General features: G+C 35.5%; 2 protein-coding genes across 4 annotated transcripts in view; one reads left to right on the forward strand and one right to left on the reverse strand.

Moving 5' to 3' along the window:
• Window positions 1–15,724, forward strand: part of C9H2orf88 (chromosome 9 C2orf88 homolog) — a 51,312-nt gene extending 35,588 nt beyond the window's left edge. For both annotated transcript variants that reach the window (XM_037850659.1, XM_037850658.1), the window contains exon 2: window positions 8,825–15,724. In XM_037850659.1, coding sequence (XP_037706587.1) covers window positions 8,995–9,282 — 288 coding nt within the window. In that variant the 5' untranslated portion in view covers window positions 8,825–8,994 and the 3' untranslated portion in view covers window positions 9,283–15,724. The remainder of the gene's footprint in view (window positions 1–8,824) is intronic.
• Window positions 12,471–19,446, reverse strand: part of HIBCH (3-hydroxyisobutyryl-CoA hydrolase) — a 141,084-nt gene continuing 134,108 nt past the window's right edge. Inside the window, exons 13-15 of one of the 2 annotated variants that reach the window (XM_037850656.1) lie at window positions 16,928–16,961; window positions 14,330–14,446; window positions 12,471–13,253 (exon numbers count right to left, since the gene is read on the reverse strand). In XM_037850656.1, the coding sequence (XP_037706584.1) occupies window positions 14,331–14,446; window positions 16,928–16,961 (150 nt within the window). In that variant the 3' untranslated portion in view covers window positions 12,471–13,253; window position 14,330. The remainder of the gene's footprint in view (window positions 13,254–14,329; window positions 14,447–16,927; window positions 16,962–19,446) is intronic. The other variant, XM_037850657.1, reaches the window with a different exon arrangement.

Here is a 19,446-nt window from a genome sequence, read left to right on the forward strand (position 1 = left end):
TGTGGTTTGAGTCCTCCAACTTTGTTCTTTCTCAAAGCCGTTGTAGCTATTCTAGTTTCTTTGCATTTCTATACAATGGTTCCTATACAATTGTTGAAAGCTTTCTCTGCATCTATTAAGATGATCATTTGGTTTTTCTCTTTTTTGTGTGTGTTGGGGAGGCAGATAAAGCATAACCAAGTGGCATTTATACCTAAAAAAATACAAAAAAAAAAAAACAAAAAAAAAGAACAAAAAACCCCACCAATAAATCCTACTTGATCATGATGTATTCATGCTGGAATCAATTTGCCATTTTAAAAAATGATTTTTGAATCATTTTTAAATTTTAAATATTCAAAAAGGATATTGGCCTTTAGTTTTCTTGTACTGTCTTTGATTTTCATAACAGGGTAATCCTGCCCTTATGTAAAATGAGTTTGGAAGTGTTCCCTCCTCTATTTTTTCAGAAGTGTTTGATAGAATTCTCCAATGTAGCTCTTTGGGCCTGAAGATTTCTTTTGGGGAAAGTTTAAATTACAAATTCAATTCCTTTTATTGACTGGCCCCTCAGATTTTTTATTTTCTTATGCCATTTTTTTTGTAGTTTGGTATTGGCATACAGTTGTTCATAATGTTCCCTTGTTAGCCTTTTAACATATATAGGATCTGTGGTAATGCCTCTTTTTTTAATCCCATAATTTGGTTATGTGTATTGTCTTTCTTTTTTCTTCAATTGTCCAGATAGATTCATCTCTTTTATTAGATCTTTTTAAAGAATTGGTCCCATTGATTTTCTCTGTTTGCCCTTTTTGTTTCTTTTGTTGATTTCTTATCTACTTTATGTCCCTCTACTTTGGAATTAATTTTAACTTTTTCTTCTTTTCTGTTACAAGCACTTAAATCTATAAACTTTCCTCTAAGCATTAAATGCATTCCAAAAATTTTGCTATGCTGTGATTTTATTATTTACCTGAAAATATATTCTAATTTTCCTTGTGATTTTTTCTGTCCTGTAGATTATTTAGGATTGTGACATTCAATTTCCAAATAGTTGGGTGGGGCTTTTCTGTATATTTTATTGTTGCCTATTTATAAATTAATGCTGTGGTGGCTGGAAAAGTCTGAAATCTGTTGATTATTTATGGTCTGACATGTACTCTGTCTTAGTGAATGTAAGAATGGGAATCCTATAGTTATTAGGTATAGTATTCTGTGAATGTCAGTTAACTCATGTTGAATCATACTGTTGTTCAGAACTTGTATTCCTTATTTTTTCTTTTGCAATTCAGAGCTTGTATTCCTTATTCTGTCAGTTACTGAGAAAGTAATGTTGAAATCTGTAAAAATGATTGTGACTTTATTTCTCCCTTTAGTTCTGTCAGGTTTTTTGTTTTTGTTTTTACTAGTTATTTTTAGTAGTAAATGGTATATATTATTTATACTTGTTTAAATTCAATTTTATTGAGGTATACTCACCATATAATCCATCCAAAGTATACAGTGGCTCACATATCATATAGTTGTGCATTCATCTCCACAATGAATTTTAGAACATTTTCATTACTCCAAAATAAAGATAAAAAAGAACACCCAAAACATACCATACCCCCTCTCCAGCCCTATTATTTATTTATATATTTTGCCATTATTTTATTACTCATCTTCCCATACACTGGGTAAAGGGAGTGTCAGTCACCAGGTTTCACAATCACATGGCCACACAATAAAAACTATATAGTTATAAAATCATCATCAAGAATCAAGTCTACTGGATTACTGTTCAACAGATTCAGGTGTTTCCTTCTAATACACTAGAAACTGAAGAGGAAAAACTATATAACGCGTTTAAGAATAACCACCAGATTGATCTCTTGACTCTGTTGGAGATCTCTCAGCCACAAATTTTATTTTGCTTCATTTTTTTTCTCCTTTTGGTTAAAATGGCATTCTCAATCCCATGATGCCAGGGCCAGGTCATCCCTGGGAGTCCTGTGCCTTGTTGCCAGGGAGACTTACACCCCTGGGAGTCATGTCCCATGTAGGGGGGAAGGTATTGTGAGTTTACATACAGAGTTGACCGAGAGAAAGAGGTCACATCCAAGCAACAAAAGAGGTTCTCTAGGGTGACTCTTAAGCATCATTATAAGTAGGCTTAGCTTCTCCTTTGCAGGAGTAAGTTTCATAAGGACAAGCCCCAAGTTGGAGGGCTTAACTTACGAGAATATCAGGAATTCCCCAGGTAAGGAAGTTTAATATTTCCACATTTTTCCCCAGTCCCTCAAGGAGACTTTGCAAATACTTTATTTTCTGTCCAAAGTACTCTGGGGTGCATCAGGGTATCACATTAACCTGCACAGAATAACAAGACCTCATTCCCCATTCTAGGTTTCATGCAACCATGTTGTTTAATAAATTGAATTCTGTCAGTTTTAAATACACACTTATGATTGTCATGTCTTCTTCATTGATACTTTATTATTATAAAACATTTCCCTATGGTGACATAACTGGGCTTTATGTCTCCTTTGTCTGATATTAATATAGCCAAAACAGTTCTAATGCTTTCTGTTTCCATGGTATATCCTTTTCTATCTTCTTTTGCCCATCTGTGTATTTGTATTTAAAGTGCATCTCTTTTATAGATACCATATAGTTGGATCTTATTTTTTAACTAGTCTGATCATCTCTGCCTTTTCATTGAAATTTTTAGTTCCCTTCCTTTCAAATAATTTTTTTTTATTATGGATGGGTTTGTTTCTGTCACCTTGTTGTTTGTCTTCTAATCATCCCATTTCCTTTTTAGTATTCCTGTGTTCCCCCTTTACTGCTTTATTTTGGGTTAAATGTATCTACTTTCCTTTTTTTGTTTTTTTAAGCCATACTCGTTTTTTTTAGTGGTTGCTCTAAGTTTTTAAAATTATTTTCCCCTCCTGTTCTTCAGATTCGATAAATCTATGTTTTGTTCAAAACCCAGTACCATTTAAAAAGGAAAATGACATACTCCAGACTACCTACAAGGTATCCACAATTTCCATTGTACAAGAAAAAACTACTAGACATGAAAAAATGTGGTCTAGAATCAAGGAGAAAAAAAGCAATTTTTAGAAACAAAATGACCTGATACTTGAAATGAGCAGACAACAACTTTAAAGAAGCTGTTTAAATATGTTCAAGGACATAACATGGAAAAGGAAAAGAATGAATCATAAAGACTGAAAAGAGAATCTCATCAGATAAATAGAAAACTGTAATAAAAATAAAAATTAAAAAGAACCAAACAGGAACTCTAGAACTAAACATACAATATCTGAAATGAAAAAACTGCATGGGCTAAAAAGATTGTACATTGACAGAAGGGAAAAAACAATTTTTAAAAATTTAACAGAGCAACCACTAAAAAAATTATACAAAGCTGAGTTTTGTTCTTTGTCAGAGTAGGGCGATATATGTTTCAGCTTAGTACAAGAGAATATAACTTTTACTCTAGGGTAGGGGTAAGACAAATGTCATCTGTGAACTGCCTGCCTGTTTTTGTAGATGAAGTTTTATTGGAACACAGCTGTGTCCATTTGCTTTGATATTGTCTAAGGCTGCTTTTGCATTACAACAGCAGAGTGGTTGTGACCGAGGCCATATGGCTTGCAAGCCTACAATATATACTATCTAGCCCTGTTTAAAACATTTGCCAATCCCTGTGTCACTTTTTTAAGTAGAAATTAAATGCCTAGAATTTTCAGTGAAGTCTGTCTAATGTAGCTGATCTATTTTTACTTCAAGGATTCCCAGAATATATATTGGTACCACCATTCAACTCTAGGCCCTTGAGCAGGTAATCTTTTGCTAGGTTTTATAGATCCTCATCATGCACATGTACATCCCAGCACTTAGACAAAGACACTTGAGGAGCTCCCATGCAAATTTCTGCATCCTTACCCACAGCCTCTTCTCTTGAACTCTGTCCCATAAATTCCAGCTGCATCAGTAACCCAAACCTCTGTGCCTCCTCAGCTTAGTAGAACTTCACTGTGCTTGGGCTCAACGTCTCCATAATGCTGGCAGATGCCCCCAGCAGAAACCCTGGATGATCCATAGTGGGGCTGAGCATCATGTATTTCCCTTCTCTTAAGGATCACAGTCTTGTGCTGCCTATGTTTCGAAAGAAAACAGTGGTGGCTTTGACAAGAATAACCTGTGTTTTTTTGCTGTTTTTATTTGGGGGGCTTGGGATTTTTTATTATTTTTAATTTTGAAATAATATGAAACTTACAGGACAGTTGTAAAAATACAAAAACCATCCAGAGAACTCCTACTTGCCCTGCCCCCACCAGACACCCAGATTCACCAATTTTAACATTTTGCCATTTGCTGCATAATACTTCATGTACATTTCCTAAGAACAAGAATATTCACTTTGAACCATGTTAACATACAATTTTGTAACCATGTTAACATACAATTACCAAGTTCAGGAACTTTAACATTGATATAAAAGTCTATATTTCAGTTTTTTCCACATATCATAATGTCCTTTTTGGACTTTTCTCCTCCACTATTAGATCCAGTCCAGAATGATATATTGCATTTAACTGTCATTGTCTCTTTAGGTTTTTGTCTTTTTAATTGGAGAAACACATATACAACATAAACTTTCCCGTCTCAACCACTCCCAAATGTACATTGTTTGATTAATCACTTTCACTATGTTGTACTACCCTCACCACCTTCCATTACCAGAACTTTCCCACCACCCCAAACAGAAACCCTACACCCAATATACATTAACTCGCATTCTGCTCCACCCATGTCCTTAGTAACCTTGTACTCTACTTTCTGCCTCTCTGCTTTTATATGTTCCAGCTGTTACTAATGTAAGTGTATCTGACCCTTTGTGTCTGACTTATTTCACTCAGCATTTCTTCAGGGTTCATCCATGTTGTTGCATGTATTAGAATTTCATTCCTTTCTACAGCTGAGTATAGTCTCTAGTATGTTGTTTTAGCTTCTTAGGCTGCTCAAAGCAAATAAGATGAAATGGTTGGCTTAAACAATGGGAATTTATTTGCTTATGGTTAAAGTCTAGGAAAATGTCCAAAACAAAGCATCATCAAGGTGATGCTTTCCTCTCAAAGACTGGCTGTTGATGATTCTTGGCTCCTTTGCCACTTGGCAAGGCAGAAAGCAACATCTGCTGGCTCTCCCTTCTCTTCTGGGATTTGTTGATTTCAGCTTCTTGCTTCTATGGCTTTCTCTCTGAATTCATTCTGTTTATAAAGGACTCCAGTAATAGGATTAAGACCCATCCTAAATGAGGTGGGTCACACCTTAACTGAAGTAGCCTCATCAAAAGGTCCTACTTTATAATGGGTTTACACCCAAGGAATGGATTAACTTTAAGAACACTTTTTTGGGGGACACATACAGCTTCAAACAACCACATTTGTTTATCCATTCATCTGCTAATGGACATTTGGGTTGCTTCCACTTTTAGGCTATGAACATTCATGTACAAGTACCTGTTCAAGTCCCTTTCAGTTATTTTGGGTATATACCTAGAAGTGGAATTGCTGAGTCATAGGGTAGTTTTATGATTAACTTTTTGAGGAACTTCCAAACTTTTCCACAGTGATTGCACCATTTTATGTTCCCACTAACAGTGAACAAGTGTTCCTGTTTTCCCACATCTTCTCTAATAATTTATTATTTTCTGTTTTTTAAATAGTAGCTGTTCTATTCTAGTGGGTATAAAATAGTGTCTTGTGGTTTTGATTTATACTTCCTAATGGATAATGATGCTGAGCATCTTTTCATGTACTTATTGACTGTAAATCTTCTTTGGAGAAATGCTATTCAAGTCTTTTGTCCATTTTCAGATTTTTTTTTTAATTGTTGAGTTGTAGGAGTTCTTTATATATTCTGGATATATGTAATTATTCCTTATCACACATAGGGTTTCCAAATAATTTCTCCCATTCTGTTGATGGTCTTTTCATTTTCTTGATGATGGACAACAGATTTTTAAATTTTGATGAAGTCAAATTTATTTATTTTGTTTGTGCTTTTGGTGTAAAGTCTGAGAACCTGCTAATTACAATGTCCTGAAGGTGTTTCCCTTTGTTTTCTTCTAAGAGTTTTAAAGCGTTAGCTCTTAAATATTTAGGTTGTTGATCCATTTTGAGTTAATTTTTTATATGGTGTAAGGTGTAGGGGTCCACTTTCATTCTTCTCCATGTGTTTCCTGGCACTGTTTGTTGAAGAGACTATTCTTTCCCCATTGAGTGGACTTGGCTCCCTTGTCAAAAATCAATTGACCATACCAAAAGGCACATGAAAAGATGCTCAGCATCACTAGCTATTAGGGAAATGCAAATCAAAACCACAATGAGGTATCATTTTACACCTACTAGAACGGCCACTATTAAAAAAAAAAAAAACAAAGCTACAAGTGTTGGAGAGGATGTAGAGAAATAGGAATACTCATTCACTGCTGGTAGGAATGTAAAGTAGCACAGCTGCTGGAAGACAGTTTGGTAGCTCCTCAGGAAGCTTACAGAATTGCCATAAGATCGGGCAATCCCACTACTAGGTATATACCCAGAAGAACTGAAAGGACCCCAACGGACATTTGCACACCAATGTTCGTAGCAGAATTATTCACAATTGCCAAAAAGTGGAAACAACTAGAGCATCCATCAACCAATCAATGGATAAACAAAATGTGGTATATACGTATGATGAAATATTATTTAGCATTTAGAAGGAATGAAGTCTTCATGCATGTGACAACATGGATGAACCTTGAGGACATTATGTTGATTGAAATAAGACACAAAAGGACAAATACTGTATGATTTCACTTAATATAAACTTAAAATAAGCAAACTCAGTAAAGTTAAAATCTAGAATATAGGTTACCAGGAGATAGAATGGGGAGCTGTGCTTAATTTGTACAGAATTTCTATTTAGGGTGATTATCAATGTTTGGAAATGGATAGAGGTGATGGTAGCACATTATGAGTATAATTAACAGTGCCAAATTATGGATGAAAGGAGTAGTTTTAGGTAATGGACGTTACTAGAAGGAAAGCTAGAGGATAAAACATGGGACTAAAACATAGTGAACCCTATGGTGGACAACGTCTGTGGTGGTAAACAGTATAAATATAAGAATGTTTTGTCATAAACAATAACAAATGTACTAATACAAGGTGATTATAATAGGGTGGTATATGGGGAAAAATACACATCACAAACTAGAAACTATAGTTAACAGTAATATTCTAGTATTATTTAAATATAAAATCTATAGAGACAAAATTAGATTAATGGTTATGTAGGGCTGGGGAAGGATAGAGGAAGGGGTTGAGAGGTGACTACTAAGGGGTTTGGGGTTTTTCTTTTTTGGAATAATGAAAATGTTCTAAAATTTGTGATGATGAAGGCACAACTGTGATTGTACTAAAAGTCAATGATTGTAAACCTTAGATGGATTGTATGGTATATGAATATAGTTCAGTAAAACTACAAAAAAAAAAATGACCATAGATGTGTGGGTTTATTTCTGCACTCTCAGATCTCTTCCATTGATCTGTACGTCTATATTTGCACCAAACTGTTTTGATTACTTTAGCTTTGTAATAAGTTTTGAAATTGGGAAGTTTGTGTCCTTCAGCTTTCCTCTTCTTTTTTCAAGATGTGTTTGGCTATTCATAGTCCCTTGCCCTTCCATTTCAATTTGATGATTAGCTTTTCCATTTCTGCAGAGGTTACTGGAATTTTGATTGCTTTGAAACTGTGAATGACTTTGGGTTGTACCAACATCTTAATGCTATTAAGTCTTCCAATCCATGAGCATAGAATATCTTTCCATTTATTTAGGTCTTAATTTCCTTTAGTAATGATTTGTAGTTTTCTGCATTACAAGTCCTTTACATCCTTGGCTAAATTTATTCCTATTTTATTCTTTTAGTATAAACGGAATTGTTTTCATTTCATTTTCAGATTGTTCATTGCTAGTATATAGAAAAGACCATAGATTTTCGTGTATTGCTCTTGTACACTACCACTTTGCTGAATACATTTATTAGGTGTAGTAATTTTTCTTTAGATTCTTCCAGGTCATCTGTGGTTAAGGATACTTCTTCCTTTCCAATTTGGATGGCTATAATTTCTTTTTCTTTCCTAATTTCTCTGGCTAACCTGTATTTTTTAGAGTTGGCAGTAATGTAAAGACCATCATTTTCTGCCACTGTTTGTAAACATTTCACCAGGAAACAAAGCCTGACTCTGATAGCAGCCCAACATGAGTAGGCTTCTGAAGTTAGTTTGAGGCAGGATCAAATTTTGATAGGCTTGTTTCCCTTGGGAATATAGGTCAGAAGTTGGCAGCATTTTCTGTAAAGAGCCAGATAGTAATTATTTTAGACTTTCCAGGTCACAGGGTCTTTGTCCTACCTACTCAATTCTGCCCTTGTAGCACAAAAGCAGCCATAGACAATACATAAATGAATGAGTGTGGCTGTGTTCTAATAAGCTTTATTTACAAACCAGGCAGCTGGGATTCAGCCAATAGGCCATAGACTGCTGATTCCTGGTACAGATAAATTAATCTAATTTAGCAAAAGTTTAACTGTATATTCAGTTTTATAGAATTTTCAAGATAATAAATATTTGTAAATTGCCATTTTTATTGAGTAATTATCTTTTCCTTTTTTTGCTAAGATAAAACTGTTTCCTTGAGGAAATATGAGATAACAACAAAGTGTTAACTGTTTCTACATGCCACCTAATCATACAGTATTTTGCATTCTGTAACTTCAAAACAAAACCTCCCTTCTCTTGACAGATAAACACTGCATGTGAAGAGTAGTGAAAGGGAGCATTGATTCCTGACGTGGCCTAGAGAAAAAAATTACCGGTCAACATCGCGTGGATGGACTCTTCGTGTTTTCCAAAGATGCTCCTGAAGTAGACTTTACTATTGGTTTCCTCTACTCAGTTAAAGCTCTTTATACCATGGGCTGCATGAAATCAAAGCAGACTTTCCCATTTCCTACCACAATCGACACAGAGAAGCGACATGCAAGTGAAGAAAGCTTTATGCCAGAAGAGAGATTTCTGCCTAGGATACCTTTTCCAGTTAATGTCAGAGAGGAAGTGAAGGAACCATCAGTGCCCAATATTGTAGTTTTTGAATATGCACACCGCCTGTCCCAGGAAATCTTGAATGATGCTCTCCAGCAGTGGGCATGCAATAACATCAAGTACTGTGATATCCCATACATTGAGAGTGAGAGGCCCTGATGCTGTAGGATAATGACACTTGAACTGTGGATATAGTTGGTGCTAGTTTAAATACATGAAACAAAAACAAAAACTGATGTGAATAAGTACAGATAACTCCATCTGGATGTAAGTCTATGATAACTTTACTAGTATAGAAATACCTAAGAAATTTCTAATGTGTTTTAAGCAGCTTTATGTTAATAGCAATTTCTGTCTGCTTGGTCTCAGATTTTAGTAATTTAAAGGGCTGAATGGAAGTTCTCTGACACCACAGTAATCAGCTGTATGTGACACCACTTTTGTCTTGAGGCACTAGCAGCATCACCAAAGAAATTAAGAATAAAAAGTGTTCCCAAGTTCCAAATGGTTATTTTAAAGGCACTCCTTTAAAACAGCAATTTCTATTAATTTATACAAAATAGCTAAAGATGTGAAAGGACGTTTTTCAAAACATTCTCTTACCTTGGCAAGAGAATGGCACTCGAGTCATAATAATCAACAGTGGGTCTTGTTTGTCAAAATCACTGTGTGTCTTTTGTGTAAAGGACTCCCACTTGACACAAAGGATCAAACATTAGAAAGCAACCCGTTTAAAAGAGGTCCATCTTAAACCCTTTCCTTAATAAGATACTTATTTTTGTAAATGAAAAGTATAACTACCACCTTGAACCTCAGGGCCCTAACCACAGCTGTTATTGGATGACTCAGACTTTGTGTTTAAAGGCATCTTAAAAAGCTAAGATTTACAGAAGCCATGACATTATATCCGCGTTGAAAACAAGTATGAGTACCTTTTATAAATAGCATTCCAGAAAATCTTAAAATAACAGAAGCCTAATATGCAAGGTAGAAGGCAGAACCTGGTCTTTGTGCTAAATGTGTATTAAGTCTAACCGTCTCAGAGATGCAGAGGGCTGGTATACTAAGCCTTGTTCCCAGATTTTTTGTTGACTAGTGGGCAGTCAGTCACCATTGAACCTACATTGGCCCAGATAATGCATGAAGATTTATGGTTGCATTACAAAATGAAGAAATAGAGTAATCCTGCCAGGAAACAAAGTAAACACAATGGCCACAGGACTTTATAGTCATATACTATACAACTTTTTAAATAAATTTGGCTGCTTTTGAAGCTTTTTTTTTTTTTTTTTTAGTGTCTCTCACACTTTTTTCTTTTTTTTTAAGATTAGTACTGTTTGAGAATTCAATAACAAATTTTGCGGGAGAAGATACTGAGGAGACAATTTATAGGAAAATTGGGACTGAATCTCTAGATTAGAATTATCTTTTCATTAAGATTTGCTATACATGGAGTTTAATTGGAAAGGAAGTTATTTAAGCCCTAGTATGTTGGATTCTTTCATTAAAATACAGTAGATCCTTATCACTGAAATCTAAGGGAAGACAGAAAAAGACTTCTGACCTCTTTGATGAGATAAATATGCATTTGGCCTTGTAAGCTGGCAGAAAAGCTACCTCTAAATTTAACCATTATACTTTGTAACTCACAATTAAACAGAGTGAATTCTCTAGGTTATATCGGCAAAGCAGCAGCTCTTTAAAGAGAATGATGTGCCATTTTCAGTTGCCTTGGGAAACCTGGTCTTCAAAATGACTTTCACCTACTGCCAGGATCTGTGCTGTCCTACTGTATTTATAATCGAGCAACTTATGAAACAGAAAAGCAACCACTCCTGTTCGTTCAAGAATCTGAAATTGTAAGGCTGAGGGCAGAAAGTTTCACATAGGTATAAAACATATTTCCAACTCATGAAGAGAAGTTTCAGTTTTTGAGTGTATATTCTAATAACTTGAACAAAAGCCTTACCTGTTGCTGTTTTTTCATTCATTTTACATCTCATTTTAGGATATTTTCCACTAGGTCAATTGCTATTTAAAAGCTTACATAGTTAGTAGGAGATGTAAAATAATACATCCTATGGTGAGAAAACAAAGCCATATAAAGCAGCCTGTCACTAAATTTTTCAATATACACAGGGATATAGACTAGTGGGCTTTGGTTACTTCTAAATATTTTAACCTCAGGTTCCTTCTTTTCCATGGACTCCTGTTTCCCATGGGTATAACAGGAATGCCTTCCAGATCCATATCTAGGTTGGAAATGTAGCCTAATCTGTCACTACCCTGTCAGATACTATGCGGTACAGTTTTGTTTGCCACTGAGCACCACCCCCTCAACCCCTGGATCTCATTTCAGTGCAGCACAATATCTTGTGACGTAAAGAGACTTAACTGGGAAATATATGTCAAACCATGGATGAGAGACAGAAGACCTGCATATAATACAGTGAGTCAGTGGATAAACCAAGTTGGGAGCAGTTGGGAGAGAGAAGGGGGCTAGATAAACAAATTTGTACTGTAGGTGATAGTTATCAACATACAGTTTGGCCTTGATAACAAGAGGAAGGAGAACATCTTTGATAAGCTAATTAGTCTTCTTTCATGCCTTCAAATTGAAATACTGGCTTTACTTCATTTTGAAGGTCTTTCATGAACAATAAAAGAGAATACTGACTGTTTGAGAGAGGAAACACCACAGAGCAGAAGACTGAAAGAATTATTAGCTACCGAAAAGGGAAACATCTGGTGCCAATTTGTGCCATGAATACCAATGATGCAAGGATAGTGGCCAGACGATGAGAGAGGGAAAGTGGAGACAAGGGGGGAACAAGAAAGAGCACTAATGTCAGACTCCATCAGAAGAAAGCATTGCAAAACCAAGTTTCCAATGTTTTAATAAACACAGTAGCAGTTTCTTTTCTTTACCATATTGATATGTGCCAAACCACTGAAACTTCCCTTAGGAATATCCAGTGTAGGGGCAAATGAGCCCCAACCAGTGACAAAGAACCTCCAGGTAGCAAATTGGGGAAGCAGCAGAGTAGTAGAGGAAATGTGCCAATTCTTTACTTAGCAAAACTCACACAACCCTACAAATATACTTCACTGATGCGTATTTGTTAAATGTATCTTACGTACTATTATCCTCTGGTTTCATGCCTTTGATCTTACAAGTTCTCTACTTTGGGTTGCCTTATCACTTCTTTGCACACTGCCTATGGATGTTATTAGTACTTAAAGCACAATTCTGAAGGGGACAGAAATGATTACCATCTTAGTTCCAAAAGAATAATTCATGTCAAATTGCCTTATCAGTATTATAAAGAGACACTGAATGAATAAAGTAGCATGATACTCATACATTTATTCAATTATCATTGGCATTTTATGAGATGGGAGGGAGATACACGTTTGTATTACATAGTTTTAGAAATCAATTAGAGACTCTATAACATATAGTGTCATGGAACAGCAACTTAAAAACAAATCTGAAGACTACATTGTTTTCTTAATGTCCTCATACTGTATTTGTGTGACTAATAGGATAAATCTTCCTTGGAGCTGTGGGCTTGGCTAAGAATGGTTCACTATATCTTAATTTGCAGAACTCAAATTGTGTTAGCAAATTCTCTTCCTTATTAGACTTAGCTATGAAATGGTATATTTTTTCCATATATTTTTGTGAAAACATTTTTGTAACTGCACAATAAAGTCCAGTTGCAATTAGCTAGCTGTGAGTTCTTATTTAAAATAAGCAAATGCTTTTCAATCTTAGGTATTTAAAAATTTTTAATACAAAGGAATTCAACATTTTCTGCATTTCTAACAAATAAAAAGTGAATAAAAATCAACTTACACAAATAATTTCTTGGATCTTTCAGACCTAATTTTGCTGCTTCAAGAATATAAATGTAAATTGTCCATTATCATGCCATCTTTATTCCAGATCTGTTCTCTGAATTCTTTGGAAGGAAGATGCTTCATCCCAATAGATTAAGAACTGAGAAAATGTAATACCTTTTGGACTGCAATTTCCTCATCTAGGAGAAGGGAGATAATCTTTGTCTTTTGTGGTCCTGCCATTTTGTGTTCTTAGAAACCTGAAGTTTTCTTAGTATCTGAGGAGTCTGGAATGAAGGAGAAATTATGCCAAGCTACAAAATAAATGATAAGCTAACATTTAATTAAAAATTATTCTTACCTAAAACATTAAGGTTTCTGAGTCTAGAATACCTCACAGTTCCTACATACCTTAACAAAGTGTTTTGTCAGTAGTGCCAATTACTGAAGGCATTTACATTTTGAACAAAAACCCTCTTGTTTTCCATTATTTTTTTCCTCCTGTTTTGAACCTTCTGTAAGGACAACTGATATCACACAAAAGTATTTTATAAATTGTAAAAAGTGGAGCGTCCCTGTCTTAGAGATTGGAGTTTCCTAAATCCTCATTCTTCAGATTAGCAAAAATTGCAAATAAAGAATAGTGCTTGCACCAGAGGATGGGTTATGACTACTTTAGGGAAGGCTAAGGCTGCATTGATAATACTGGATAGATAATTTCATAAAAACCTTCTCTCTTTGCCTTAAATTTCTAATATTATAAAAGGAATACCTGTGTTATAGTAACTCATTTTAAAATAGATTAATATGTGGAGAAAATTCTGACACTAATATCTAAAAACATTTTCACTGTTTTTATTTTTGGTAATCTACACATAAAAGTTATTTCATAAACATATAAACCACTACCCAGGGCCAAAACAAAGTTCCTACTTCAATTACATATACTTAAGAGAATTCTAACATCCTTCTAGGTTTTCCCATCTTCCGAATTCTAACATCCTTCTAGGTTTTCCCATCTTCTAAATCAGAGGTTGGCAAACTTTCCAAAAAGGGTCACACAGTAAATATTTTAGGCTTTGCAGGCCACGTGGTCTCTGTTGCAACTACTCAACTCTGCCATTATAGCGCAAAAGCAGCCATAAGTGATATGTAAATGAAAACAATGTTTTTTATGTTCCAATACAATTTTACGAACACTAAAATCTGAATTTCATAATTTTCATATGTCATGAAATATTAGTCTATCATTTTTTCAACCATTAAAAAATGTAGAAACAACTCCTGTGGGCTGTATAAAATCAGGCAGCAGGCTATAGTTTGCGAATCACTGCTCCAAAGTAACACCTTAAAAGACCATCACCTCAAAATTTTAGATCATTGCTTCCCAGAGATTTAAAGTGATTATTCAAATCTTCATCTGTAACTTCTTTTAGATCAGCTGGTTTCCACTTCGGACTCTGGTCTTTATCTATTAAAACTGTCAAGAGAAGACACAGATGTTGGGTACATGTCTTCCTAGTATTACTAGATTTTATTTACTGAATTGACAGAAACTACCTTGTATTAGGCATATTTTTCTATAGCACATTTTTTCCCAAAGTTTAAATTTTAGCATGTGCTCAGTTTTCTAAATTAAACTCCAAAGAATTTGTATTCTTAGATAGCAATACACTGATGATGACTGGGGTGGATATTTTCTAACCATCTGATTGACTCTAGCTTTAATAAAGCCTACTGAACTAATCCAGTGGTTTAAAGAGAACTTTTTTCTTCAAACAGAATCATAAATGAAATCTCCATGGTATAAAACATGTGATGTCGCTTAAAGAGAAGGCAGAGGAAGAATGTAGAAAGCCCAGATCTGCCTCCTTGACCTCCACATTGAGTTTAGAGAGGAAAATTAATAGCTCAAGGTAGAGGGAAGGGGGCTTTATGCATAATGAAAAGTGGATATTGCAGTTCTGCAGAATCTTCTAGTTCAGACAGCTCTGAATTAAAAAACAAGACTACCTTCCAGTTATCATGAAACCCTCTACTTTTCCTGTTTCAATGTAGTCATCACTTAGTGTAGTCACACAGTATCCCCACAGGATTGTAAGTATGAGGCAATCTAACCTCTCTTAAAAAGGGGGAGAGGATGTCAGTTTCTACTTGAGATATTGTAGTTACGTAAAATGTTACCACTGGAACAAACTGGGTGGAGGACAAATAGTATCTGTATTATTTCTTATAACTGCATGTGAATCTATAATTATCTTTCAAAAGAGAGAAGAGGGATACTTGGTATGGTTGTGATAGGGAATTCCAACCATGCTTAAAATAATGCATAATTCTTGTGAAGAATGGAAATATTTAAACACCAAACTATATAGTGAACCTTAAATGTAATTTAATATAAAAAGGCAATCTGAGAACAAAAGAAAGACTGCATAGGGACGTAATAAGTACCCATCACTGGAGGTTTTCAAGGTTTGCTGCCTAAGTATGGGATTCCAGTATCAGATTAGTGGTGACATAAACACTGATTAATGTTCTATACTTGCCTATTCAAAAAGCTTTTTATTCTTTGGACAGCATAAACAATGAAAATGGGACTTTTTTCCCACAAATCTCTTCCCCTTTAAGCCTGGCCAATACTGTCTACCTCCTGAGATACCACTGAAGGGCAAAAGGAGAGAGAATATGAATCAAATTTGTGTGTTATTTTATTCCAAACTAAAATTAAAAAAAAAAAACAAAACAAAACACCAAAACCCCAGAATAGATGTAACTTAAGTTCTTGCCATGTAGGCAGCTCAAGTTTTTCAGAAGACCTCTTAAGGTACTCCCTTTTCCATTAGTTCTCTAGCTCTGCTGAGATAATCCTTTTTTTTACTTCTATAACCAGGAAGAAGTTTATTCTGGATGTTAGAGTGAGAATTTAACAAAATATTTCCCTAATTTGCTAAAACATTTTATAATTAGAAAATTATAGCAAACATTCAATTATGCAAAAATACTAGTTATTACCCAGTATGTATAGAATCTATAATATAGCCATCCAGCTCAACCCCATGTGAATCAAGTGCTTACTTCTGATGATTTTATACCATGCCAGAAATTAGGAAGATTCTAAAACAGTGGTGATTGGTCTTTATCAAAGTTTAGAGCTTAGATAAGAAAATAATGTTTTACTCAGTTAAAGCATATCTAGGGTATACTTAGGTTAAAAGAATTAATAAAAAATTATATATGCAAAATACACAGAGATGGAAATTCACTGTATACAACACATAATGGCTATTGTTCTTAAGGATAAGAGATTATATATATATTATATATATATATAAAAGGATTTGTTGCATTTCTGCTAAAAAAAAAACAAAAAAAAACAACTATTCCACTTGCTTTTTCTAAATATGCTGACTTTGGTGACGGTAAGCAAAAATGGAAAGTATTAATAAGAATATTAGCAGATGTTACTAATTAAGTCATGGTTTATCTCCAGCAATGTTTAACTCCTTGGGTACAGGAGAGGAGGTGGATGGTAGGATATGGCCACAACTGAATTTTTGCCAGGCAAGTACAAAAGGGAGAGGAGGATGAGGGATGAGGGCTTTTTGCAAGGGAATGAAAGCAGGTTTCAAAGGATTCAGCAGTAAGATAAGTTTATAAGGTCATATTGCATTTACCAGGGGCAGACCATATGACTTTAGGAGCAGGATTACCTCTTACATATAAATTAGGGAATAGTGACCAAGTTATGTAAATTTTTTAAACAATGTTAGTTTCAAAGATTGACCTCCCCTTATATCCCAGTTGGTAATATTTTTAAAAAACCAAAAACAACAAAAACCCTTCGCAATCTTTATAAAAGATTTTCACTAGTAAAACAACTATTTTTGATTAACAAGAATATACTCTCACAAATCCTATTCCCATAATAGCCAAGAAAGAAACATAACTATTTGTCACTTACCTGCTCTAACACCTTCATCAAAGTCATGACCTCCCTGAAAAAAAAAATCGAGATTAAATGGGATAATTTCTGGCATCCTTACTCCCAGTGATGTCTCCACTCCATCCTTCCATTTCCATGGCCATAACCTGAACCATGACATTCAGAGACTGCACCATTTCTGAAAATTCACTCTGATCGCCACCTTCCATTCTTACTTGCTCAAGTATCTCTACTGCTACAATCACTTGATCTTACTGAGATACAATGATTCTACACCTTGCTCCCCATCTGTGCTGGCCTCACTTCCGACTTCCCATTTCATCTGGCCCAGTTTCCCTAGGGCTTTATTTTGGTCACTCTCCTTTAGAATGCCCTCATTTCCCTCAAACCTTTCTCCCTTCCTCATACTACCCTGGCAAAATCTCAGCACTAACTGAACCCTACCATTTACCCTACACTTGAGAAGCTCTGTCTTGCTGCAGAAAATACTACTAACATGACTGGTTTCATTTAAAATTCATTATCATAAACCTCAAACAGGTGTAGAAAACTGCCTAACAATTCATGCTGTCTTTCCCACTCCCCAAGATGATTTCAACTGTCTCCTGTCTCCTCGACTTCTACCCCACCACACACTCTCTTCTCGCTACATTCTAGTGAATAATGACTAGTGCTAATAACTTCACCTCCTACTTTATTAAAAAAAGAGAAGCCCTCCAGAATTAACATCCTCATTTTCACACCACTAAAGCCTGCATCCATTTGCAACTGTCTTCCCTTTCATGACAATAGAGGAAGGGTCATTCCTGTTCAAAGGCTGGGTCTCCCCTTCATTCCAATTCACATTCCCTCCTGCCTTCTCAAGGACTTTGAGAAGGTTATCCACCTCTCTTTTCCTGGCATCACCAATGTAGGCAGTTTAACTTGAGGGCATGCAATTCAACTGTCTGGGTTGAACTGTCTTGGTTCTACTACATAGTAACTATGTAACCTTGGGCTAGTAAATTCTCTAAACCTCAGTTTCTTCATATATGAAATAGCAAGATCAATACATGCATTATAGGATTATTTTAACCCACATCCCAGCACAATGCCTGACATGTAAGTGTTCAGTATTTATTAGTAGTATTATCAATATTATCTTCCCTATTGGATCTTTCCCAGTCACTTATAAACACGCTCTAGTATTTTCCATCTTAACAAAATAAAAAAGAAACCTCACTTGATTCCAGTTATAGCTTCTACCCTATTTCTGGTTCAAGAAGAAAGGGTTGTGAACACCTACTGTCTCCACTTCTGTATATCCCATTTACTCATTTCCTCTACAAATTACTACAATTTCTGTCCCCACTACTCTCTTTGAAACAACTCATCAAAATCACCCATAACTTCAATGTTGCCAAATTTAAAACATGCTTATATCCTCATCTACTAGACACTTTGGCAGTATTCAACACTGTTCATTACTCCCTCCTCCCTGAAACTCTCCTCTCTTGCTTTCATGACTCCATTCTCTCCTGGTTCTCCTACCTCTGTGGCCGTTTTTCTCTTCCCACTGCTTTCTCCTCTAGCCCACCTGGAAATGCTGGCGTTCCTTTGGGCGGTCTTTTATTTTCTTTCTATATGATCTTATCCATTCTATGTTCAGTATAACAACCTGAATGATCAATACTTTAATATAAAATCATGTCACTCTTCTGCTCAAAACCATCCAGTGGCTCCCTATTTTACTCAGAAAAAAGCCCAAAGTCCTTATAAAGACCTTTAGGGCCCTATATGTTCTGCACAGCCCCTCCCTACCCTATTACTTCTGACCTCACCTCTCACTGCCCCCACCCCAACCCCACTCCATCCTCTTGGCCTCCACGTTGTTCCCAGAGCAGGCAGGCACACTCCGGCCTCGGGGCTTTGTACCCTGCGCGTCCCTCTGCCTGGGATGCTCTTCCTCTAGAGACCTGCGTGGTTCGCGCTCTCACTTCTTTCAGGTCTTCACTCAAAGAACATCTCAGTGACATCTTCTCCAGTGATCCTATCTATAATTTCAACCCCCTACATTTTCTATATCTTCCTGTCCTCCTTCCTTGCTTTATTTTTTTCTCCTTAGTACAGATAACTCAAATACTATATATTTTATGTATTTATCTTCTTTACGGGCTATCACCCCCATTATAAGGTAAGTTCCACAAGGGGAGGAATTTTTGTCTGTTTTATTTACCTCTGTATTCCCAGTACCTCTAACAGGGTAGGCGCTCCTATTTTTTAGTAAATAAATAAATCTCCAAAGCTTTTTTAAAAACGTTAGTGCTAATATAATTCAGACTTAAATCTCAAACCCAAGCCTCAAAGCTCTAACTCCTAAATGCAATCTTTCCCTCATTTCCATCAAGTCCTGGAAATTCTATCTCCACAACTGTCTCAAACTCATTTACTTTTGTGTATCTCCACTACCCTAATGTAAGCCACTATCATTTCCAACCTGGATTACTATAATAAACTCCTATCTAGTCTCTATATCCATGTTTGAAACCCTCCAACCC

Source organism: Choloepus didactylus, chromosome 9, assembly GCF_015220235.1.
Source record: "Choloepus didactylus isolate mChoDid1 chromosome 9, mChoDid1.pri, whole genome shotgun sequence".
NCBI lineage: Eukaryota > Metazoa > Chordata > Mammalia > Pilosa > Megalonychidae > Choloepus > Choloepus didactylus.